Source organism: Abramis brama (genome assembly GCF_963993115.1).
Source record: "Abramis brama genome assembly, chromosome: 24".
Classification (NCBI taxonomy): Eukaryota; Metazoa; Chordata; class Actinopteri; order Cypriniformes; family Leuciscidae; genus Abramis; species Abramis brama.
Genome location: NC_139986.1, coordinates 8,179,401 through 8,206,426, shown reverse-complemented (window position 1 = coordinate 8,206,426; position 27,026 = coordinate 8,179,401). Strand labels below are relative to the sequence as shown.

Genomic DNA, 27,026 nt, shown 5'->3' with positions numbered 1-27,026 from the left:
TAGGCTATACACTGCACTGTACTGCACTACCTGTCTATACTGTTCACATTGCACTTTTCTGCATTTTTGCACTTCTGGTTAGACGCTAACTGCCTTTCATTGTCTCTATAATTGTAATCTGGACAATGACAACAAAGTTGAAACTAATGTAAATCTAATCTAATATAATCCAATCTAATGTAATCTAATCTAAACTCCTGCTACCTGTACACAGATACCCAAATACATGTCACCTAATATCACCATTATAAATTGTTTTGCAACCATGAAGTTCAATTTTCCATATTTGCTTTCTACCATGCACAAATAAAAATGTCACTGAACTTTTGCTGTGTAATTGTAACAATGAGCACTCAAACACACCAAATCAACAATTACTAAAAACACACACAAAAACTGATTTTGCACGGGTACTGCACTATTAAGTTAAACTAATGCTGAGAGAGAACGAGCAGTCAACGTTGTGCAGGTGGTGCGATAATGCTGTCCGCCAGCAGGAGGCAACAGACTCAGTCCGGCGCGGCTGCGCTGTTTCTCATCACCCGCGAGTAACGGACAGTAGCGCCGCCGCGCAGGAGGGGAATGGATCTGTGAAAGCCCACTTCATCAGCGAGTGAGTCACACTGACATTATTACCAGAAATTAAACGTCTTTGATACGATTAGATGACTGCCAGGTTGCAATACAGCAGTTTAAATAGTTTATTCGGTGCAGCTATCGAGTTAGCTCGTAGCTCGCAATGCCTGTGTCTGAAACCCCAGTGAGCTGCCTACACAGACAGCACGTTTGGGCGTCAGAGTAGGCTACAAATCCGCAGGCATTTTGGTGCGTTCCGAGTCTGTAGTATTTCGGGGCATTATCGGTGCTATTTAGACAACTCGACTGTTTTTTAACGCATGATGTGTGATAATTAAAGGTAATATCTTACCCAGAAAGGTTGTATATAGATAGCTCACTAGATAGTCAAAGCCTCAAAAACGATTCGCTGTTAAGCTTGTGGCTGAATTGTTTCATTTCTGTCTCTGTCATAACTGCTTACAGAACAGGCTTGATGTGTTTGCTTGATTATGAACTACGTGTCTTTAGTAGCCTATACACCAGCTAAATGCCTTAAAGTCCTTTACCTGAGCTTTATTAATCACATCCGAGCTGTTGCTCATTAGTTTTTAGACCAGACTGAGTCCTGTTTTGGAGAGATTAATAAACTGCATCTGGTTGTAAAATACCAAATTATACACACAATGTACTTCTGTGAATAGAAAAAAGTGCACTATACTTTTAGATTTTGGAACTGACACCTACAACTTTCCCATATCTTCTGTTATTTGGTCAACTATGCACTTTTATCAGATGATTCTGAAAATGGCCAAATATTGTCTGATTATTTGGCTTGTCCAACACATCACTCTTATCATTAGTTACATTAAACTAGCTAAAGAAAAGTACTGCAGTTCTTTTTAATGAAACTGTTTGTTATGTCAGGTGTTATGACACAGCAAGATTATTATTTAATATAGCGCACTGGCCTTTAGGACTCAACCATGAATTAAACATTCACAAGAGACCTGCTGTAATTCCATATGATCGCATCAACTGGTTTCACATTTTGGATGGGTACTCATGTTACTGTCTGAGGCTGCTGGATGTCTGGAGGGGTTTAAAGAACGACCTGTGTCGTTGCCTTCCTTTGATGCAATACTATGAGACTAAACACAACTATAAATGGATTAATTTTTTTCCAGATGTGTTGTCCGTATTACTGTTTAAAATGTTGTACAAAGTGCATGTTAATGATTGATTAAAGCATTTAAAATACCAAGGTCAGTACTCTGTTTGCCAAGCAGGCCATTTGTGCCATATAACAGCTTTCATTAGCACTGTCTCAACTTTTATTTATTATTATTTTTTGTTGCTAAGGACATCAGTGTTACTGGTGTAAGCATGTATTTAGATGAGAGTCTGGCTTGTGTCACTTGCTAGCAGGATCTCTAAAAATAACACTTGATGGTTAATGCTCAATATTGGATAATCCAGTGAATTAAATGTTTTACAAAAGAATGATACTTCATCTCATTTCATTATTGTCTCTTTTTACTTGACCTTGATGGTTGAAATAACAAGTTTAAAATCAGACTATTTATAATGAATGATGAACCCTGGTCACATTTTAGGTTAGGGTCCAATTCTCATTATTAACTAAATGTCTGGGTTGTTTGTTCACATTACTAAATGTTTCAACATTGCTCTCACATATGCATTACAGTTGTTGTTGTTTTCTTGTTTTTAAAGAAATTAATTCTTTTCATTTCATACCTTTAATTCATACAATTCGTCAAGGACACATTAAATTGATCAGAAGTGAAGACATTTATAGTGCTTCAGAAGATGCTGTTCTGTTAAACTTTATAATCATCAAAGAATCCCGCTCTCAGCTCTGATAATAAGATGAAGACTGGAGTAATGGCTGCTTAACATACAGCCTACATTTTAAAATGTATTAAGTTAATGTTACATATAAAAAAAACATATAAAAAGATCTTATTGACCCCTGACTTTGACACCATATATATATATGGCCAAACCATCTGATATCCAAACAGGATTTCACATGTTAAACCCTAAGTTCGTAACTCCTAATGTTTGTCTTTCAGGGGCCTGATAATGGCCAGCCGAGGAGGCTAGCGTTACCATGGGCAGCGTCACTCTGCGCTACTTTTGCTATGGTTGCCTCTTCACCTCCGTGACCTGGTCGATTCTTCTCTTCCTGTATTTCAACCTCAGCCAGGAAAGCAGCTTGTCTTTCAGAAATGTGCCCGTCCAGGGGCAGCGCCGTTTCCAACCTCGTTTCACCCGTGGCCCAGCGGTCCAGCATAGAGATGGCAGTCACGTGCGCAAAGGCCATGCAATGGAGGCTGTCAAACCGGACCTCTCTCCAGAGCTGGGTTAGTGGATGTTTCAAGTATAAAAATAATATACAACAGCCACAGCAAATGAACATATAGGCTATTTAATGAAGTCTGAGTAATATTTTATTTTACCTTTAGTTTTGGTCCATGAGGGCATGTCATACAACTTGTACCAAGAGTAAGATGAATTTGTGCCTAATAGAGTTTGATTGGACGCACAGCCTTGGCTTTGACACAAACAGCATAAGATGTGGAAAGAGTTTTCTTCTCTATGAGCTGTTTGTCAGCTATCCTATTTTTTGGGTTGCGACTAGTGTTAATTTCGTTAACGAAAACTATGACAAAATGTTCATCAACAAGCTTTTCTATGACAATGACGTGATGACAACAGCTTCATTAAACGATAACTGACTATATCAGCATGCAATATCGTTGATGAAAAAGACGAGACTAAAATGTAACTTAAGAATAAAAAAAATAAAAATCTTTAATGAAAAATTTTGTTTTCAAGCCTCTACTATAAGAGTTCATGCTTGCGGTTGCCAGATGTCAAAAGTTTAAATTTCCCAATCAGAGCTTTTCTGTTAAGGATACATTTTCTACCTGGTGTTTTACTTAATCTTTGCAATCTGGCAAAATGAACACTATTTGCGACGCACTGGTCTAAAGCTGCCAGCATTACTGTCAGTGGCTATGTTTACATGCAACCAAAAAATAATCCATTAGTAATTGGATTGACGGCTCAGTCGGCCCGAAAAGCCTTCATGTAAACACCTTAATCAATCCGATTGAGCTCGATCGTATTGAAAGGGGTCATTTATTCCTTTTCTAATCCGGTCGAGAGAACATAACACTTGATCAAATTGAAAACCAAAACTGGAAAGGACTGTGCATGTGCAATAACGTAGAAATGGGGTAATGACGTATGACGAGCGAAACGAGCTGTTGTTGTTGTTAAAATATCTTTCCTTCATTCCTCACTTTATACTCTCATCCACAGACACTTTATTTTGGACGCAGAAATATAAGCAGCACGGCATTACGCTTCATGTGCTCGTCGTCTCCTAATCAGAAGGAAATATTAATCCCGGAATAGATCAATATTAAGTCTGCTCTTGGGAGAATAGTATGCACAAACAGCGGGAAACTCTGTATATTCGTGAAGTGTGCGCATGTCAAAAAAATGTATTCTGATTAGAAGCTTGTGACATCACTTTATTTATCGTTCACTACGTTAACTACGTGTAAAATATGTTCAGAGTCATCAATCGGAATGCATTACAATTCCGACTGAAACAAAAAGTGCATGTAAATGTAACCAGTGAGCGAGAAAGAGAGCCAGTGCTGCTCATTTACGGTATTGAACTCTACCAGAGTGTCAAACTGACGTCTCACCATGTGCTTTCTAGAATAAATTGTGTTGACAGTTTATTTCAGTTAATTATAAAAGATGGAATGGCTTGAAAAAGGTTTCCTCAATAACGGGAATGAAAATTTGTCACCTATTACTTTTGTTTTTAGTAAATTGACTGCAATTGGCTATTCACTGCAGAAATCGCTCGGTGAAATTTTACTGCCAGATAAATGGTTAGCCTATGCAGGAATGAGCCAGTGAGAACAGATTTTGTTGCCATGACAACACATTTTCTACTGTTATGAAGTTGAATCGATTCACCGCTGTGGACTCCACTAAATCCTCTGAAAAAGCAACTTTATCTTAATGAGCAGCCACTGAGTATTAAGTTATTGTTTTTTACATTAGTGTTTTGCATTTTGGTCAGATGTGTCAGAAGACTCTTTTCTTCTCTTATTACGGGGCACCAGCCAGGAATTTCACCTTGACAGTAAAGAGCAATCTTACATCTTATAACAAAACACCTCAATCACTTAGGAGACATTCTTGTCTACAGCTGCTCCGGCATGGAAACAATGTTGGACTGTGTACAGCTCACTCAGGGCAGGTCTATGCTAATACGGCAGTGTCCGTCAACAGTCGTGGGAGGGGCTTGTGCAAAAGTATGTCACATTGCCCAGAATCTGAGAACAGGGTGTTCTGAGACAGTGCTTATGCTTTATGGGGATTTTAAAAAAACTGTCATTTAATTATTATTTGTTTTATCATTGTAGGGTGGTTGTGTAACTGCCAACACACATTTATGTTCAAACACCATGTAAAAGTGAATTTTGCATAATAGGTGCCCTTTAATAGCCTGACTACGTCAGACTTCCTACTTCTGCTCAATTTCATTTCACTTCTGTAGTCAGTCTGAGATAGCAGCTTATCTTTCAGTTTTCCAGCGGCCTTTGGACGGCCGGGCCAATCAACGAACAGAGGGCGGGCTGAGAGCCGTGACGTAGATGCTGATTGTACCGTGGATGCGTAGATTTACTTCACATAATATGCAAAAGTCGTTCACAGCCATGTTCACTCCGGTATTTCGCGCGGTGGTTTTGTTTGCAAAACACACGCCATAACCAAACGTTATGTGATTGGCTTACGGGTAACCAATGATTTTAAACTTCAGACAAGCGCCCCCCCGCGAGAAAGAAAACGCTTTTCAATTGTGCCATGCCAGACTCTGTCTACGAAGCAAAGTGAAGTAGCAGAGTCTGGTATTACCAGGCTAGCCCTTTAAGCTTTGATTTGAAAATGGAGAATGATGGCACCGATCGGATCGATACTGGTAGGCTATTCCAGTTCCTACAACAGGTTTATATTCATCAAAGGTCAATAAACATTTTAATTATCTCATAATATACATTGCACATAACAACATTTTTGAATCAGACTCTCTAAATCCCTCCTTTCCGCGAGCCTACTCTGCTCTGATTGGCCAGATGGCCCAGTCTGTTGTGATTGGTCTACCGCTTAAAGCGCTTGTCGGAAACAAATTGCTCATTACCATAAACTTCAGCTCCGTCCAGTGGCTTCCTAAAGCTCAGTGATTGTACAAACTGTATAGACAGTAACGATGACGTCGATTTTAGCATATCAATTTCAGTGTGAGTCTGATGATGAAACATTGGAAGAACTAGTTATTCAACCCGAACCCGACGTGAGCAAGACATTTCTCAGTGATACGCTGGTCAGTTTGAGGTAGCCTGCATTGTGAGATGTTGCAACTAATTCCTCACAAGCAATAACAAGTGTATGTCCATCAACACACCGATGTGTATATTTCTAATTTATTGCAGTGCACATGTGGGAACTGTATCAATAACAGCGTATACGTTAGCCAAGCTCTAATGTGAATGACGGATATTAACATAAACACACATCAGTAATTATTCATACTTACAGGTTGTGATTCTGAGGAGCAAGTTTGTCCAAATAAACTGGGTACTGACCCATCTTTCAAGAGCAAGCATTTTGCGAATCCCGCATTGAACTGCTTCTCAAAACCGAGATTTGAGAAGCAGTCGTCAGTAAAGTGATGTTTGAGGGCTGGTCAAGTTGTTTGCGGGCGGACAACGTACAACATAAGGCGGGCATTATGCAAATGTCTTTAATAGTGACGTAGAACCGTCATGCAGTAGTATTGCCTTTCTTTGTTTCGGCCACTGCTGCTGCATCCAAATGGTTCAAAGGATTTTTTCTGCCGGTCCAGGTCTAAACCTTAGGAATTAGTCTCAAAATGGGTGAAGGGCAGAAACTGCTTGTAGACTTTGAGAAGACAATGAGAAGTCCTGTCCTTCCCGGGCTTGGTACTAGGGGTCGTCTTCTTGCCTTCTAAAGCCCTATTCGGACGGGATTAACTTTACGAGGGTAGATGGAGTAATGTAATTTTACCACAGGACGTCTGTAATGTTAATGGCCAATTCTCACGGGATAAGATATCTCATTAAAACTAGCAGAAGTGGGAGGGGTAACTCGATTTGCGCATTGCCGTCACCCTCCTGTCGTCATGTGTGTATTACGTTGCTTCCTGATATCATGTGTGCAAACACATATAACCTATATTTATTTATAGAAAACAGTTATGTCCGGTCGAACGATGTATTAATTAACTTCATATTGGATTATGTTGGTAATAGGTACTTACCTAATGCTAAAAGATGTTTCGTGCCTCTAACAAGTGCTTTCAATCTTATTTTTGATCTGAATGGTATGTGGAAAACACTTGGGTTTTGCCACAGACTTGTCCCAGCGTCTAGAACGCAACTGAATTCTTTTTCATACTTGAAAACCCACGGGAAACTACTTTTAAACAGGGAATGACAGAATATTTACGTACATATTTTACAGCGGGTCTATTCGCATGGGATTAGTATTACCTGAGGTAATTTTTCCGGACCTTTTTCCAGAAGGTAAAAGTCGCCGTAATCTTTACTGACATTGTCCGTAATGATTACTGAGATGGCACATTCGGACGGGACTAAAATCACTGAGAAGCTTTGGTAATTATTACTTTACCCGACCTCTCCATGTTAAACTAGTCCCGTCCGAATAGGGCTTAAGAGGTGTCTGTCAGTTGTCCTATTATCTTTATCTGATGGTGTTGGACAACTGTTTGTGCTAGTCCACCAAAATCCAATCAAAATATAGCCAACCTTTTCACTGTGGTCAGTCAGATAGGGGCCCCGGAATGTGCTGTTTACTACATGTGTTATGATCTCTGATTTCAGGAATGATTTTTAACAAGCAGGATCAAGAGGTACGAGATATGGGATATCATAAGCACGCCTTCAATGTACTCATCAGTAACCGCCTCGGATACCACAGAAACGTCCCTGACACTAGGAATGACAAGTACGAGCATCTATCTGTGTACTAACCACCTGCTTAATCATTATCTCTCTTGAATCATTCGCTAGAAGTCACCATGAAATCAGAATTGAAGTTTCTTAATTTTTATAGCATATTGCAGTGTTTATTATATATTATTTATCCTTATCCTTATATATTAAGTCTTTTTTTTTTTTTTTTTTGCCCTCGTAATATTTAATTAAAAAACATTAACTTCCCCTCCCCTTCTTTTCTGATGATGTGTGAGCCGGCATGAGGGCTGAGCAATAATCCCACCTTTCCAGCAACCTGTTTTTCACAAGAGAGAGCAGTTAACAAATGACAACAATACAATCAATGGACAAAATCAAGTCCCACTCTGAATTTTTGTCTAGTTTGAGAAGCCGTTTCACTTGGATATGTCACAGTAGGGAAGAAATACGATCTTAATTTCCATTTCATGCTGACTTTTTAACTTGCTATAAACCTAAAACTTTAAAGTAATTGAGTTAAAGTTCAGTTAAGGGAATAGTTCACCCAAAAGTTAAAAAATAAAAATAAAACAATTATTTACTCACCCTTCATGTTGTTCTCTTGAACACAAACTTTTTGTTTAAAACAAATTTTTAAAGAATATTCATTCAGCCTTTTACACAACAAATGTATTGACCATGTGAAAACATCATTATTTTCCAAGTCATACAATAGCTTTGTGAGGGAAACGGACCAAAATTTAAGTTATCCACTGAAAAGATGTATCTTTGAAATGTCATTAGGCATTGTTACTCACAGTTGTTTACATACACAGAATGGAAATTTGAGGGCACAATTTTCAGTTGATGACTTACATTTTGTATGAAGTTTGACAGATTTGGTCACTTTAATCTGATTGTATGAAAAAGAGTAATGTAAATAAAAATATACTTCAAAAAGAATCCATTTGTGTTTCACAGAAGAAGAAGAAAATACTGTAGGTTTAGAACGATAGTGAGTAAATAATTACAAAATTTTAATGTTTAGGTGAACCATTGTTTATGGAACATTTTATGAGGTCAAGGTACACATAAGGTTTGTAAGAAAACATGCCATGTTGTGTAAATGGAGGTCAAGGAGTGCTTTTTGGCATGATTCTGCTGTAAATCATCACTGTTCCCAACAGGTGCAGAGACAGGATCTATCCCGTGGCTTTGCCTGCGGCCAGCATAGTGATCTGTTTCTTCAATGAGGCATTATCTGCCCTCCTGAGGACTGTTCACAGTGTGCTGGATCGCACACCAAACTACCTGCTCCATGAGATCATACTGGTGGACGACCACAGTGAACTGGGCAAGCTGCCTTACTTCTCTAAACATGTCTTATTTAATCTTGTTTTGGTCCACTGAAGCAAGATAATGATTGACATACCAATTCTGTCCTGAACCATAGTGAGCTACCTTGCTGTCAAGAGACTCAACTAGCTCTAGTGATCTCCTCACACAAGAGACTAGGACTCATTGACGTTTAAATGTTGCAAAGCTAAAAACTTGATTTGATGCTAAACGTAAATAAGCGTAAAAAAAGCCACATATTCTCGTTCTAAGAATCAATATTCTAGTTTGATTTTTCATATGAATGTTTTTTGGGAAAAATGTATTAACTACTGTAGGAGCATAGCAGTAGGCTAGTACTCAATTAACAGTCCAAGAAAAGAGTATAACTGTGCAAAGCACTGGAGAGAAACAACTGAGTAAAATAACTTAATATGTCACCGTTTGAATGCACTTTAAACATGACAAATCACAATATTGGCATATCATGAACCAGATATTAGGTCTGCGTGCATGTGAACTGAATCATTTGGTCAACAAATCCTCTTCTAGACATGTTATACTGTCTAAAACCCGTCAAAATTCTATAATTAGTCTTACGACAAGTGGAAATCCATGAGATGAGCTTTCAGATCTCCTGGATTTAACCATTAAAATATTTGATAGAAGACAGAGTGTTTGAGCGAAGGGTAAGAAATGGAGTAACTCTGAGCTGGCTGTCTTACTCATCAGTTGTCACTGTATGTCTGACAGATGATCTTAAGGAAGATTTGGATTCTTACATTCAGCAGCACCTGCAGAAGAATGTGAAGCTGGTTCGTAATGAGCGAAGGGAGGGGCTGATCCGTGGGAGGATGATTGGGGCATCTCATGCTACAGGTTAGACTTTAAACCCCCATTCATTTACCCTAGGTTTAGTCCATAAACTTTTTTTTTTTTTTGCATTGGAGGCTGTTCACACACTACACCAGAGGTGTCCAATCCTGCTCCAGGAGGTCCAACGTCCAGCTGAGTTTAACTCCAACACACCTGCCTGGAAGATTTTAGCTCTCCTTGATTAGCTGTTTCTGGTGGACGTTAGCGCTCCAGGAACAGGATTGGGCACCCCTTTATTACCTCTGTACTACACTCAACTCACAACCATTCAAACTGAATATTTATTTTCCTGTGAATTATTAAATGGTTACAAAATGAAACCTAGGGTCTTTTTGTTAATCTACCCAAGGCTAACTTTTGTTTAAAAGCATAATTAGAATGGAAACGCCACTTTTAAGTTTGACCGTATTTTCGTTTTCGGTCAAATTGCCTTCTGAATGGGAGTGCTTGGGGCACTTCTATGATAGCATCAAAAATGTCTATTTTTAAAACACTAAGAAGGCTCGACACAACATGAAACTTTGCTCGAAGTATCACCAGGGGCTCTACACATGAACTCGAGCATTGAGAACATTGTTTGTGTAAACAGAGTTTACTAAAAAGATAGATTTTGAACAACTCACTGTAGCTGTGTCCACCGGCATTATGACAGTCAAATTCACAGATAATTTGTTGTTTTGTCATTAGTGAAAATCAATATTACCTTGTATTTGAAAAAGGATGCTTATATAAGAAGCAATACTAAAAATCAGAGTCAGTTCATTCACTTTCGGAGATCGACTATTTTTGACTGTCATAATGCCGGTGGACACAGCTACAGTGAGTTGTTCAAAATCGTTCTTTTTAGTAAACTCTGTTTACACAAACAATGTTCTCAATGCTCGAGTTCATGTGAAGAGCCCCTGGTGATACTTCGAGCAAAGTTTCATGTTGTGTCGAGCCTTCTTAGTGTTTTAAAAATAGACATTTTTGATGCTATCATAGAAGTGCCCCAAGCACTCCCATTCAGAAGGCAATTTGACTGAAAACGAAAATACGGTCAAACCTAAAAGTGGCGTTTCCATTCTATGCTTTTAAACGAAAGTTTGCCTCGGGTAGATTAACAAAAATACCCTAGGTTGCATTTTGGCGAGAGTTACCCTTTAAAGCTGTAGTTATCTTTTCAATCCTTCCGTAAGGCTGTCTTCATCTGTCTATCTTTCAGGTGAGGTGTTGGTGTTTCTGGACAGTCACTGTGAGGTGAATGAGGCATGGCTCCAGCCTCTGCTCACACCCATTAAAGAGAACAGAAAGACTGTGGTGTGTCCTGTCATTGACATCATCAGCGCAGACACACTAGTATACAGTCCCTCTCCTATCGTGCGAGGGGGATTCAACTGGGGCTTGCACTTTAAATGGGACCCAGTACCCATGTCTGAACTCAACAGTCCTGATGGAGCCATCAGGTATTACCAGTGTGTTACATTATGCTGGAATGCAAACTCGCATGCTCGCCTTTCGGAATATTTTATAATATCAAATATATACAGTAGTCAGCATTTGAAGTGGATCAAAACCTTTCATCAGAGTTATGAATTTTGAACAATACCCGTTCTTGTCTTAGGACAGCTTTGATTAACTTTTTTGATCCACTTCATATGTTGATCACTGTATTTTATACCAAATAAAAAGAGAAAATAGCCAAATGAGATGAAGTTATAATAATATAGTTTTATTTGTATGAAAATTGTATTAATAGTTTTATTAGTATTATTTGTAATAATTATTTGCATAATTGTGATACCGTTTTGTGACGTAAAATACTTTGAAATATATGTAATTATGGTCACGCTGCGAACCTCTGTGTAATACTGCATGTCCTGTCCCTGAAGCAGCTGTTATGGATTGGGATGAGGGCTAACACTTTAACCTTCACAGACTGTCCTGTTTAAAATCAATCTCCCCAGACAGAGTTTGAACTATAGAGTTGTCTGTGTTACTCTAAGCCCTTTTTCCACTTACATTCACATTTACCAGTCAAATGTTTGGACACATCTACTCATTCTTTATTCTTATTACTATTTTGCGAATTCTAGAATAATAGAGAAGTCAAATTAAAGTATTGGAAAATATGTAGTGACCAAAATATATAAATCAAAAAAGTTTAGTTTTGTAAAAAATAAACTTGTACATAGGTAAAATGTATATTTGTCTAGCATATGTTTTTAGATCAAAAGAGGTCATGTGAAACAAATGCAGTCCAGTTTATTCACACATTTGCTGGTAGTGCACACAAGCCCACTATGGTACACTGAGATTTGACTCCAGTCATGTTTCTACAGGTCTCCCACAATGGCAGGTGGACTGTTCGCCATGGACAGGAATTATTTTTATGAGCTTGGCCAGTATGATCGTGGCATGGATATATGGGGTGGAGAGAACTTGGAAATCTCTTTTCGGGTAAATGGTTTGTGTATACTTTGACCAACAATTTATTTTATTTTTTTTTACAAACCCATGTGGGCTTACGACACCTTCATTAATGGTGACGCCATGATAGCCTTTGATTTGATGTATTGCTATTTCCATTTATTGTGCAGCCTAATTTGTTTATATTATTATTAGGAGTTGATGAAAAGCTAATAATTAAATTTAATGTAATAATAATATAAACAAAATGCCTACACTTTTGATAGTGTTTTCTCAAAGCAGTTCGTTCACAGTAAATCGCTGTGTTTAACATGCATTTTGAAATGCAATGTGCAGTAGATTTCCAACATTTTTGTAGACATAAGTTTACAAGTTTAAGAATTTAAGACATACATATTTGTATTGTAACTTGTAGTTTTTGTTGGTTCTTGTAAAAAGTGAACCTATACAGTTGTAATAAAAATTATTCAACCCCCATTGCAAATCAGGTTTATTGGCAAAATGTAGTCTTTCAGCTGTTTGTAATGAACAAATCAAACAAAAGTAATTGAAATAGCTCAACACAATAAATGTTTCAAGTAGTTTCCCCAAATTCAACTCAATATGCAACTTTTAATGACTTGTGCTTGAGCTTGAACACATGAAATATCTAAACTGGCTAGGTTTAGTGAATATCACATTTGACTGCATGTTAGAAATTCAAAGTCAAAGAATGTCAAAAGAATGTTAGAAGTCAAAAGAATGTTCCAAAAAGTTAAGAGAAGATAGCATCACCCTTCAAAAATACAAAAAGATAGTGAAGGCACTAAATGTTTCTAGAGAAACAGTTTGATGCATAGTCAATGGAAGCTATCAATGGCTGCAATCAGGCTAAACTCATGCCAAGACGTACACCATTAATATCAAGTCAAGTCACATTTATTTATATAGCGCTTTTTACAATACAGATTGTTTCAAAGCAGCTTTACAGAGATAACAGGAAAAGAATGCAAACAAGTATGTTTCCAGAAGTAAATAGCATCACAGTCCAGTTTAGGTAAGTTCAGTGATGTTTCATTTTTGTTTTAAAAAAAGTTATTAATTTAGTTATGTGCCCAACTGAGCAAGCCAAGCCAATGGCAACAAAGGTGGAAAAAGGCGACTGTGGCAAGGAACCAAAAGAATAGGTCAGAAGTCAGATTGGTTTGGAACAATCAGAATATTGTCCAGTTCCATCTGATTGAAGATCGGAGTCACGGCAGTATGATGACGGGTTTGTTGAGGATCAGTGCCGATGGCTGTCGTGTCGATGAGGCCTTCAAAGGGGAGAGTCTAGTTGGCATAATCTCTCCTCCTGACACTTCAGGGATGCGTTGTGGTCGTGTCTAGATGCAGGTCCTCCATCTGGTCTGGATCCGGCCGACTACATCATGCATTGTGGTCGTGTCTAGGCGCAGGTCCACCATCTGATCAGGATACGTCCTGGATCCAGCTGATTACAGTATCGCCAGCAGCCATATCACCCTGTAGCCCAAGACTGGTTGCCCGCTGAAGCTAAGCAGGGTTGAGCCTGGTTAGTACCTGGATGGGAGACCTCCTGAGAAAACCAGGTTGCTGCTGGAAGAGGTGTTAGTGAGGCCAGCAGGGGGCGCTCACCCTGTGGTCTGTGTGGGTCCTAACGCCCCAGTGTAGTGATGGGGACACTATACTGTCAAAGAGTACCGTCCTTCGGATGAGACGTTAAACCGAGGTCCTGACTCTCTGTAGTCATTAAAAAAATCCCAGGATGTCCTTCAAAAAAGAGTAGGGGTGTAACCCCGGCATCCTGGCCAAATTTACCCCTTGGCCTCTGTCCATCATGGCCTCCTAATCATCCCCATATACTGATTGGCTTCATCACTGTCTCCTCTCCACCAATAAGCTGGTGTGTGGTGGGCGTTCTGGCGCAATATGGCTGCCGTCGCATCATCCAGGTGATGCTGCACATTGGTGGTGGTTGAGGAAATTCCCCCCTTCCATGTAAAGCGCTTTGAGTACCTAGAAAAGCGCTATATAAATGTAACGAATTATTATTATTATTACAGTAAACCCCGGAATAAGCAGAAAGACTAACATTAGCATAGATGTCATTTTTCTTATGATTTAACGGGTACATCGGGTGTTATAGGAAGTATAATGTATAATGACCCAAAAGCACAAGAAAAGTCAGCTCCAATTTGCTCAAAATCATATAAATAAGCCACAGAGTTTTTAGTATTCTGTTCTGTGGTGCAATGAATCAAAATGGATGGAACTTTTCTGCCCTATGGATCAGCGGTATGTCTGGAGGAAGAAGAAAGAAGCATATGCTGAAAGGACACTCTGTCTGCAGTTAAGCATGGTGGGGCTCGGTGATGTTCTGGGGCTGTTTTGCATCCTCTGGCACTGGAAACCTTCAGCGTGTGGAAGGCAAGATGGATTCATTGAAGCATCAGGAAATCCTAGAAGAAAACATTATGCTGTCAATGAGGAAGCTAAATCTTAGGCGTCATTGGATCTTCCAACAGGACAATATAAATATATAAATGCTATATAAATGAAGGTGACTTGACAATGATTCCAAGCATACCTCAAATCCCACTAAGGCTTGGTTGCAAAAGAAGTCCTGGAAGATTCTACAGTGGCCATTACAGTCACTTGATTTGAACCCCATAGAAAATCTCTGGTGGGATTTAAAGACGGCGGTTGCAGCACACAGACCCAAGAATATTACTGAACTGAAGGCCGTTGCTCATGAGGAATGGGCTTAGATTCCTCAGAAACACTGCCAGAAGCTGGTGTCTGGTTATACATCTCGTTTGCAGCAAGTCATAACCGCAAAAGGGTGTTGAAATATTTTTGAGACTGCAGAAGTCATTAAAAGTTGCACTTTCAGTTGAATTTGGGGAAACCACTTGAAATATTTGTTGTGTTGAGCTATTTCAATGACTTCTGTTTGTTATTTGTTCATTGCAAACAGCTCAAAGTCTGTATATTTTGCCAATAAACCTGATTTTCAATGGGGGTTGAATGATTTTGATTACAGCTGTGTGTGTGTGTGTGTGTGTGTGTGTGTGTGTGTGTGTGTGTGTGTGTGTATATATATATATATATATATATATATATATATATATATATATATGTATATGTGTGTGTATATAAAATATGTATCTATATACATGTGTATATGTATATATTATACATAATAATACATATTTTATGATACATATTTTATCAGTTTAATTGCATATTATGTGATCATTAACCGACGTCAGAGATCTTTAAATTATTGAAAAATATTTCTGAGGGTGTTCGGAACCCCCTGGTTTAGACATTTTTATTTGATCTTGGGGACCAAAGATATACTTACTTGGTTGAAATTATTTTCTCTCATCAGATTTGGATGTGTGGAGGCCAGTTGCTAATCGTTCCCTGCTCCAGGGTGGGGCATATCTTCCGCAAGCGCCGGCCCTATGGGTCACCTGGAGGTCAGGATACAATGGCCCACAATTCTCTGCGTCTGGCCCATGTCTGGATGGATGACTATAAGGTGGAGATCAATAGCATAATACTATAATAATAAAATACTCTTTGTGATGGAAATAATACTCTAAACTATTCTAGCATTTGTAAAGAGAGATTGTGTTTTGAGAAACATGAAAGTGGCACCAGAATGTAGGAGATCAGTTTCCTTGATTTGCCTGAGTTTCCTCACATTAATAAGTGGTCATTATTCAGAAATATGACTGCTGAATGCTGCTTTAACCAGTCAGAATCCAGTATTTCAGCGAGCCGTGTAATAATGTTAGATGCACAGTGGTTTTCTTTTTTCTAATTGTAATGTGTAAATGTGCATTTGCAGAGAATTTATGAAGACTCTTCAACAAAAATTATTCAATCTAGAGTGAAATAGTTTCTGTTTTCTTCTCAATATTGTAGTTTTATTTTATTCATCGAGGCATTCCAGGTCTCTTCTCTTGACAGTTTTTCCTCAGTGTTTTTTTTTTTGTTGTTTTTTTTTCTGTTTTCCCGGGCATTTTGAGTCAAAGTTGACAGATTTCACAGAAAATCGCATAGTGCATGATGGGTACAGATTCTGTTTGGTTTTTTTAAGCTTCACATGATTCCATCCTATCGGAGAAAATCAAACATGTTTGATATTTTGTGCCAATTGTAGAACACGCATTGTTTTATTGTTTTCATTTGTCATGGATCTCCTAGCAACATGTCTGCATGAGTCGTTTAGTGTATGATGCCCTTAACTTTGGTTTTCGCACATGATCTCTTTTAGAGGATAGAGTTTGACCTCTATAAGACAGATGAGAGCAGATATCACATGGCTTTTTGCTTTACAAAAATGTTCAGCATGTCCACCCTGACCCTGATTCTTTAAGGTCACTCAATAAATTGATTGTTTTTTGTCGGGTTGGAAATCGACAGCTGTGGTGCTGAAAGTTGTTCATTGCTGTTGGCAACCTATAGCACGTACAGCATGGTTCATTACACTCCTGGTAAAAAAAATGGGCCAAGCCAAAAATGGTCAAATATGTAGTGGTTTTTTTAAATGGTCTTAATCATTAGGAAATTAGCAAGAATTGCACAAATACTGTAGATAGAGTTATTTAGCGCTGAAGAGCCTTCTGTGGCCGTGTGGGTGAACTTGCAGACAGATTTTTACAGGAAGAAAAGTCAGTCTCCCACTCAATGTTGATGGCTTCAAGCAGTTCATGAGTAGTTGAAAAATGTTTCCCAGTTCATTTGAGTTTAATGTGAGACCAAATAAGCATTATAGGGTTCAAATCTGCCAAAATCTGCCTGATGGACTCGTTCTCAAGCCACTTCTTATTTGTCTTTGCAATTTGGGCTGGAGAATTGTTGAAAAATAACATCCGGTCATTCCTCTTTAGATAAAAACTTTTAATTTGTGGGAAGCAAGCCATTCTGCAATATTCTCCTGCACTCCAAAGCATTAAATTACTTTTTACAGTGAAGAATCTCACCAATACCAGCAGCTAAAAGGCTTTCCACACAATGACACCTCTTCCTCTGGGCTTCACTGTGTTAGAGACGCATTTATTATTGTATTTCTCAGCAGATTTTCGAAGACACCGCTGTGATTCATCACTCCACACACAACTTCCCATATTCTGACAAAAACTTAATTCTGTCTTTGTTGGTTTTCTGAGACAGCAATGGATTTGTAAGTAGTGCATTTGCTTAGATTTAGCTAATTTCCTGATCAATAATTTGTGGTTAAGAGAATTAAGAGCTTAGTGTTTAACCATCTTGGGCTTGGCCCATTTTTTTTTTTTTTTTTTTTTTTGGAGTGTACATGATGGAGATGTGTGAAATTCTTCATGTGTGTTAGAATTGTACAGCTGCATCCATTGCGTAGAACTTCAAAGTCTCATCATAATTGGCTCCTCGTCTAAGAGATAATTGACCCAGTTAGAGGAGAATGTAATTACCCGTGTCAAACACATTAAAGCTGTGCTTCAGCCGGTTATTCTCAAGATCTTGCTTAACAGGGTCAGCTACATTCTCAGCAATATTTGTTTAGTCTTTTTGCAAAAAAATAATAATAATAATTCTCGCTTCAGTAGTGTGTAAAAGTGTTGAATTATTTTCCAGCTAATGTGGGTTTTTTATTAATGCTGTTCTGATGTCCTTTTCGTAGGTGCTTGATTATAATAACACACATTATGCCTTAAAATGTTTCCCTGAATTTGAAGTATTCATGTGATGGAGAGAAAGACGGCAGTGATTTAGAACAGGATCTCCCAAACTGGGCTTTGTGAGAGAACAGCATGGGGTTTGTGAGTTGATGAAAAACAAATTAAATCATAAAAAATGCACAATTTAATTAATAAATCATTTTAAATTAATGACTTTTTTTTTTAAGAGAGTTATTAAAGTGTTATTAAATTACTGAAATATTAAAGGTGACCTATTATGCTATTTTGAATTATTATTATTATTTTTTTACCTTTCCTTTTGTGTGTAATATAGCTGTTTTGTGCATGTACATTTCCAACACATGCCCCAATCAGTAGACCAATCACAACAGACCGGGGTGGGCTGGCCAATCAGAGCAGACTGGGCTTTTCAGAAGGTGGGTTTTAAAGAACTAAATTGGAGTGTTCAGACAGGGGGTGAACATTTTGTTTTTTGAACAGTGAATCATGTAAACCTATTCTAGTAGACCCCTAAACAAAATTATAAATATGTAAATTAGCATAATAAGGGCCATTTAACTTGAAATCTTACTTGATAAATATTCATCGAACATTTCAGTAAATATTTTTTTAAGGGGTCAAAGGGGTTCCCTGACAAAATAGGTCTGGAGCAGAACTGCAACGTATGTGTGCTTCTATATTAACAGTCCAATCTGAGGCAAATTGTCTGGGATTTATCATATTTTCAGCCAAGCTAATTTAGAAACGTTGTTTTGGACTTTTGGACACTGACAGCTCATCTGAAGTAAAGAGCTAGAAAAACAAGATACATGTCTGGATTCATTCACAAACTTTAATACTGTGGCTTTCTAACATATTTTTAGGATAACTTGAATGGGTTTTCACCATAGGCTCTTGCATTTAAAAGTGATTGTCACTCTTAACTTTGCAGTGTGGACGTGGCCATTGTGATGTTTCCTCTCATGTCATTCTTATTTATTGACTGACTTTAAGTGATGTGGCCATAAAACAAATTTGATTAATTTATTTACAATAGTTGCTTTCTCTTTGCATTGGTGTCTCAAGTCTTCAACAAATACGTAGGGGTACAATTTTGTCCTTTGCTCTTCACTCTCTCTGAAGTATGCATGGGCTTTAATTCTTGCTTGAGTATGGAATTGACCACAACAGTCAATGTAAACGCACCTTTGCGAGAATGTTTTGCCTTGCATATGCTTTTTCAGTAAATGCGATAATAGAATATTTATATTGCAAATGTGTGTGTCCATCAGGAGCAGTACTTTGCCTTGCGCCCTGAGCTGAGGAACCGTGACTATGGGGACATCAGCGAGCGGGTCGCTATTCGGAAGCGGCTGCAGTGTCACTCTTTTAAATGGTACCTGGAAACTATCTACCCTGAAATGCAGGTTTCCTCCCCACGCAAGCCCCAGCAGCCTGTCTTCATCAACAAGGGTTTGAAGAGACCCAAAGTCCTGGAGCGGGGTCGGGTAAGACCTCACATTGACCCTTATGCTTACCTTATCTTGCATCAATAAATGACTGCATGAATGTGTCTGTTGTTTTTAAGTTTTACTCTCACAACACAGACTCTATTTTTCTATTTCGTGTCATTTTATTTAAACAAAACGTATTTTAAATATACACTGATGAGCTAAAACATTATGACCACTCACAGGTGAAGTTAAAAATATTAATAATTATTTCCTAACAAGGTCACATGTCAAGTTCTGAGTAGATTAGATGATTAGTGAACAATCAGTTCTTGTAGTCAATGTGTTGGATTGAAGCAGAAATGGGCAAGAGTAAAGACCTGAGAGATTTTGGCAAGGACCAAGGGGTAGATTTGGTCAAAGCATCTCTGAAAGGGCGAGCATTGTGGGATCCTCCTGGTCAGCATTGGTGAGAACCTACAGACAGTGGTCTGAGGAGCGACAAACCACAAACTGGCGACCAGGTGTTGGGCGTCCAAGGCTCATTGATGCACAAGGGCAATGAAGGCTAACTCATCTGGTCCGACCGCTAGAAGATATATTGTGGCACAAGTCACAGAACATTTTAATGTAGGTTATGGGAGTAATGTGTAACATCTCACTCTGCTGCGTAGCCCATGCCCATGATGACCTTTGTCCACCATCAAAAGCACCTACAATGGGAATGCAAGCATCAGAACTGGACCTTGGATCAGTGGAAGAAGGTTACCTGGGGAAGTGAAGGCACCAGAATGCACTGTGTGATGACAGCAGGTGGAGTGAGTGTGATTCTCTGGGCAGTGTTTTGCTGGGAATCTCTGGATTCTCCGGGAATCCATTCATGTGGAGTGTCAGTTTGACATGTGCCACCTACCTATATGTCGTAAACCAGGAACACTCCTTCTTTGCAGTATGGTATTCCCTGATGGCACGCGCCCTGCCAGACTGCACACATTGTTCAGGAATGGTTTGAGAAACATAATGAAGAGTTCAAGATGTTGCCCTGGCCTACAAAGTCCTTATATCTCAATCTGATGGACCAACAATTCTGATCCATGGTGGCTCAACCTCGCAACTTACAGGACTTCTGCTCCTAACACCTTCAGGGGTCTTGGAGTCCATGCCTCAACAGTATTTTAGTCAGGTGGTCATAATGTTTTGGCTTATTGGTGTCTATGTACAACGTGTCTGTTTTTAGGTTTGACTCTCACAACATAGATAGTCCATAGTCGCTATTTGTCATTACTATTACCTACTGTATTGTAAGTAAATAAAGTGCAGAGCCGTATGAAATGAACTGACAGCTCTCTGTATGAACAGCAGAGGGCAGTAGAGCAGCTCTTGAACAGCACAGGGTCGGACGACTCATTAAGTCCACTGATGTTTTGCATTGTTTTTGCACTACATTAGTGTAATGTAAGAGAATATTTAGAATATCATCTGATTTTTTTTTTTTTTTCCTAAGCCTAAGGTTTGTTAGTTATCACCATGAACTGTTTTAATGTACTTCTTTAAAAATAAATATTTTTTTCTGTTCTCTCTCAGCTGCGTAATCTGCTGGCTAACAAGTGTCTGGTGGCACAGGGGCGTCCCAGTCAGAAGGGGGGCACTGTGGTGGTGAGAGACTGTGACCCACTGGACCCTGAGCAGGTCAGGTCATCAATCTGCTGTCATTCTGTGATCATAAGCAGCTATGAAGTGAATTTTGCGGATAATTATTATTATTATTATTATTATTTTTAGCTCTGGTGAACATTTGGGCTGCTCATGTATGTCTTATATCATTATTCATTGTTGACTCATACTGAACAAACTACTGTTCAAAAACGTAGATTTTTATAAATAAATAAAAATGCTGTTCTTTCGTCCTTTCCTGTTTTGTTTTTTTTCTTTCATGTCTAAAAAATTAAGCAGTGTAACTGTTTTCCACATTGATGACAATAAGTGTTTCATAAGAAATTATTTTAATATGATTTGGTGCTTAAGGATCATGTGACACTGAAGCCTGGAGTAATGGCTGCTGAAAATTCAGCTTTGCCATCACAGGAATAAATGACAGAAAATATATGTATATAATATATATCTTTGAATTATATTCAAATAGAAAAGTTATTTTAAAATATAATAATATTTCATAAATTGTTACAAATGATTTTTAATTAAATAAATGCAGCCTTGGTGAGCATAAGAGGCTTTTTTTTAACCGACCCCACACTTTTAGTGGTAGTGTCAATGCCGCAATTTATTTTATTTTTCCATCTTACAAACTGTTTACTGTTGTTTTTTGCCACAGTTAGATTACTGTCTGCCCAACTAGCCCAACAAGTTCTGGAAAGAAATGAGTTGAAATGGGCTGTTATATCTAAACATATCTGAAGCGCATACTTTAAGTTTTATGATTGGTGTCGTTTCTGTTGTGTAGATGTTTTGTAATTGTAACCTGTGTGTTGTTGTTTTGCAGGAATGGGCTTATGATGAGGAACATGAGTTGATTCTAGCCGGGCTGCTGTGTTTGGACATGTCTGAGATTCGTTCCTCTGACCCGCCTCGCCTCATGAAGTGTCACGGCTCGGGTGGATCTCAACAGTGGACACTCGGGGTGAGGAATCTTCCCGTTACACTCTTCTATCACCGGCACACTAGGGCTGCAACTGCCAGGTTTTTCATAGCCAAGTAGTACATTATTTCTTTGATTAATTAGATTTTGAAAAAGTCACATTTTATTTTAAGCATTATGTTGAAATGTGCAAATGCGTTCAAACAATGTGCAAATTAAAGGCTTTAAAAAGGTCACAATATGCAGTGAGGCAGCAATTTAAAACGGTAATGTACACTACATTACTGTTTTAAATGGCTGTCACTGTATATTGTTTTCTTGAATATGCCTCTCTTTTTATAATGTTTAAACAATGTTGTTGTTTTTTTGTCCTCACAGAAGAAAGGCTGGCTGTACCAGGTGTCAGTGGGCCAGTGTTTGGCTGTTGCCGACCCGCTCAGCATCAAAGGATATGTTGCTATGGCGATCTGTGATGATTCCCGGTCCCAGCAGTGGCAGTTGGAGGGCTGAAGGTGCTGGCAGTGTGAGGAACAGCTAGAATAGAGCGCCCCCTCTGGCTGGGGATTGAACTGCACCGCCGCAGTGCCGTCAGATCAGAAATGGACATCATACCCTTGCTGGTCCAGACCGCTGTAACAGAATGTTGTGAGGGCCTTCAGTGAGGACCACAATTTGAGCTCAACTTTGAGTTTCAGCCTTGGTCTGAAGCTTTCTCGACCCATATTCTTTACTCAGAAACCAACTATTTTTAGAGTATTTTAAAAATTGTGTTTCTTCGAGTATTTGTAAGTTTTAATAATTTTAATTTGCTCTTTTAAATGTAAACGATTTGCACAGAGAAATTCTATTTTCATTTTATTACAGATGTTAGATGTGTTTAATATAACCATAGTCTTTAATCATCATTTTTAACTATGAATGCAGCATTAAATTTGTATTTTTATTTGTCTTTTTGTTTTATTTTTGTCAAATTAACATAAGCCTGTCGTTTTGATTTCCTTTATGTACTTTGATTTAATGATCACTGGATTTACCTTGACCTTAATAAAATGTAAATTAATCGGGTTGTTCTGTAATGGGTTAGTATTTCTTATGATTACTGGCATTAAACTATGGAGGAGTTCAGTGAAATAGCTTAATGAATAAAAAAAAAAGTGGTTTGGAAAATGGGTAGAAGGACAGTATTTTTCATCTCTTAATCATTTTGGACTGACACTTAAAGCTTTAAATGTACTTTTTCACGTGAACAGTCTTTTCGTGGATTAAAGTACACATATTTGAAAGTCCGATGTGAATGTATACTGCACTTCCTGTCATTTTGTACATGTAATTGTAAATACAGTGACAAGAATATAACATTCAATGGTGTTTTTTTTGTTTTAAGGTGCATTCAATAGTTAAAAATTAAATTTAAAATGTTTTACGCATTAGGAAATAAAGTGTGTTTTTGTGAAGAGTCATCTGAATGGTGTACATTCACTTGAGAAAAGACAGATCATAATAGTTTTCTATAAAAAGTATTTTAATCATGTTGAAGTCACATTACACACGGTAGGGAGAATCTTAATGCTCTGGCTGTAGCCTTTGTACCAGTGGTAAGGCCACTGTACCTATGCCTACTCTCAAATTACATCATTTTACAATACATGGGATAAAAATAATTTGACAATTAAAATTAGTTAAATGTGTTTTTCATGAAAAAACTTGAGACAAAAAAAAAACTTTCATTCTTGAGTGATTCTCTGAGATGGGTGCCTTTTGGGTCATACCTTTTTTTTTTATACCTGTACCTTAAATAGTTATATTTCTGATAATTTCATGTGCTAGTGGATTAGTCAAACCTTTAAGAAAATATATTTTCCCACCTCAGGCATGAAATTCTAATCGATATTGAGTGTTTTTTCTTACTGAAAGTTGTTTTGGAGTTCAACCCCGTCACAGACCACTTGGACCCTGTTTAAATATGATTTAAAAAGATTTTCAAGTAAATTCTTGAAGCTTTTCAATGAGATGTCCCTTGTTTGATATCATTTATTGCATGTAGAATTTTATTTTTAAATACTCACCATTTGAATACCAAATCAGGTCATGAAAACTGTATCTAACATTGGTCTTCATATCTTATCACAAAATATGCATTAACATTAGGATTTAATCAGGCTTTCATATTTTGTCTGACTGTCCTGTAAATTCTGCACACAGCAAAACAAACATTGACCTAATTTGTCTTCTTATCACGAAAATATTAATAAAATATCAAATAACAGGGTTGAACTCAGCATAACGGGGTTGAAAATGATAACAGGGTTGAAGTGATGATCATTATTTCAATATAGTATGGATTTCTTACCTGTAAAATTAATGATATCACATTCAATAAAATTGTATTTTATTAAAGTTGGCAAAAACAAACAAACATTTTAGTAAGTATTTAAATTATTATTATTATTATTATTAAATTAAATTATTAAAATAAATAAATTACCAAAACTGCAGCCAACATTTAAAATCTCACATGGACAAACCCCTATATACACTTACAGATACAGTATACACTTACTCTCTCTAACACACACTAATTTACACTCAACTTCATCTAATCTAAATTAAAGGTAGTGTAGGTAGGATTGTTATAAAAAAACTTTTTTCCAAATTTGTTTAAACTTTTTATATATATCAATGCATAATTAAAATGTAAGTACTCTGATAAAAAGAGTATAAAAATCGAGTGACTCTAGACCGTTTAATCTGTATTAAACACAGCTCATTATTTCCATTCGGGACGAAACAAAGGATTGGCTTAGGCGACTGTCACTCTCTCGCAACCATGGCAACCACCCTTTTGCCACACAGGATCTGCCCATATGCGCGCGCACCCGTTTGATTTGAGGAATTCAAGAGGCACGGAACCTAGGAATAGCAAAACAATGGCAGAGAAAGAGCAATCAAAAATTCACATTACCGGCATATGCAGTTAGCGAAGGCAAACAAGGCAAAAAAGGAAGACAGTTCTAGAAAAGGTAATGAACAAAAAGTCTTTGAATAAAACGCGTGTCAATATCCTCGGACCCTAGTTGCACGGCCTCTTGCACGACCTCCTCTGCTTCGCCCTCGACCCCGGACCTGTCCTCGAGCTGACGATGCGGTACTTGTCTCTGGAGTGTAGTCCTCATCAGAGTCAACAATGCTTTCATCATGGAAACTCTTACATGCAGAACACCATATATGTTATGAATCTTACACGAAATTTATCTTCATCACAGTGTAAATGATGGTAATGGAAAAACGTGTATCATGCAACCTGTTTTTAGCTTTGCCTTATAGATAACTAGCTCGTTAGCGAATCAAAAAATATATATTTTAAACTTTACCAATATCAATATGCTAGCTTGATAGTGAGTACTAAAATACATCTTATTTGTTTATCTTCATAATGATAAAGTTAGATTTTTTTTTATTACATGTGATTCTGACATGATGTCACTGTATGCACTGTACTCCTTCCTCTCTGCTCGTCTCAGGTAAATAATGCGTCTTCAGCTCAGCGGTCGGCGTCGCGCGTTCAAGTGTTTTGGGGGCGTGGCTTTGGAAGGAGCCCAGAAGGGAGGGGGTGGAGTGAATGGAAATAATGAGCTGTCTTTAAAACAGTCGTGAGAGGTCTACAGACACTCGATTTTTATACTTTCTTTTTCAGAGTACTTACATTTTAATTATGTTTTGATATATAAATAAAGTTTAAACAAATTTTGAAAAGAAGTTTTTTTTTTTAAATCCTACCTACAATACCTTTAACTCCTTACAACTGACCTCGAGGACCCAAATCTAGGTTGCTCTGCATTTTGATTATCCAGACTTTGTGGAGGGGTGTCGCTATTCCTCAAAGCTTCCCTCTTCTTCTGTCTTTTTTTAGCATTCACGTGGGTGAATCTGACTGCAGTAGATGTGAAAGATATAAATAAAAGTGATGTTATTTCAGCCAGCGCACATACCTGTATTTACATTCTGTTTTCGGTCGAAGTCCATAGTAATCGATTGTCGAGTTCACGCGCATAGGTTTAGTACCTATGATCACGCGCGTGAACTTTTTTAAAAAGAGGATAACACGGTGTAGGCAACACCGATTTTTGTTCTCCGGAGTTCTCCTTTAATGCTGCTGGAGGTAATGAGACTAAGCAAGGAGGTAATGTTTTGGTCGAGGTTGATAATGAACTGGGACAACCTTAAAATATCAGCTGATGGTGATAAGGTGGAAAGATTTGATGATGGACAAAGTTATCTTTTTATGGAGGGCAGGTAAGGGAAAATTATTTTGTAGACCTCTCTAAAGCATACTAGTGCGGGGATAATTTACATAAAAGTCATCTGTATGTTGTCTTGTGGTTTCAATCAGTGCCGATGGCTGTTGTGTCGATGAGGCCTTCACAGGGCTGATGAGGCTGGCACTTCAGGTCCAGGCGCAGGTCCACCATTTGATCTGGATACGGCCCGGATCCGGCTGACTTCAGTAAACCTATTAGCGTAGATGCCATTATTTTTATGATGTAACGAGTGCATCAGGTGTTATAGGAAGTGTCCCCGGTTCCGGCTGACCTAATCTATGCAGTCTAATAATCAATTAACTGATTTGAATAATATAAATGTAATGTTCTATATGAATGCCAGGTAAAAGAGATGCGTTTTTAGTCTAGATTTAAACTGACAGAGTGTGTCTGCTTCCTGGACAATGTTAGGAAGACTGTTCCAAAGTTTTGGTGCTAAACAGGAGAAGGATCTACCACCAGCAGTTGATTTTGATATTCTAGGTATAGGGGAGACCGGGGACAGTTGCAACAGGGGATGGTTGCAACATGTCATTTTTCTCCAATCAGAAACAAGCTAGAGTGATGATACTCACACTGAACATGCACAGTTAGACCCTCCCCCCACCAAAAAAACAGTAGACATATTCAACATCTGCTGCTGCATTTATTGAACAAAACTTGTTTTGGAGGTATGAAAGTATTTTTTTTCATGAGATGTATTTTTGTCATACTGTCCAGACATTTTGTATGAATTAATCAAAACTTACTTAGTTTGAATTATT

General features: G+C 38.0%; 1 protein-coding gene across 1 annotated transcript; it reads left to right on the top strand.

Annotated features, from left to right (window-relative positions):
• Positions 1-495: 495 nt before the first annotated feature.
• galnt11 (UDP-N-acetyl-alpha-D-galactosamine:polypeptide N-acetylgalactosaminyltransferase 11 (GalNAc-T11)) lies at positions 496-23,401 on the top strand. Its single transcript, XM_084102592.1, has 12 exons — positions 496-613; positions 2,652-2,942; positions 7,533-7,656; positions 8,792-8,958; positions 9,693-9,818; positions 11,020-11,260; positions 12,137-12,254; positions 15,619-15,771; positions 19,189-19,404; positions 20,932-21,036; positions 21,848-21,985; positions 22,322-23,401. The coding sequence occupies exons 2-12, from the start codon at positions 2,690-2,692 to the stop codon at positions 22,451-22,453; spliced, it is 1,773 nt and encodes a 590-aa protein (XP_083958718.1). The 5' UTR covers positions 496-613; positions 2,652-2,689; the 3' UTR covers positions 22,454-23,401.
• The last annotated feature ends 3,625 nt before the right edge of the window (positions 23,402-27,026 follow it).

Excerpts from the sequence above, each read along its gene's own strand:
- galnt11 (XM_084102592.1), top strand. The coding sequence starts at position 2,690 with ATGGGCAGCGTCACTCTGCGCTACTTTTGCTATGGTTGCCTCTTCACC. Across the intron at positions 7,657-8,791 it reads CCTGACACTAGGAATGACAA|GTGCAGAGACAGGATCTATC; the intron begins GTACGAGCATCT and ends TGTTCCCAACAG. Across the intron at positions 21,986-22,321 it reads CTCAACAGTGGACACTCGGG|AAGAAAGGCTGGCTGTACCA; the intron begins GTGAGGAATCTT and ends TTGTCCTCACAG.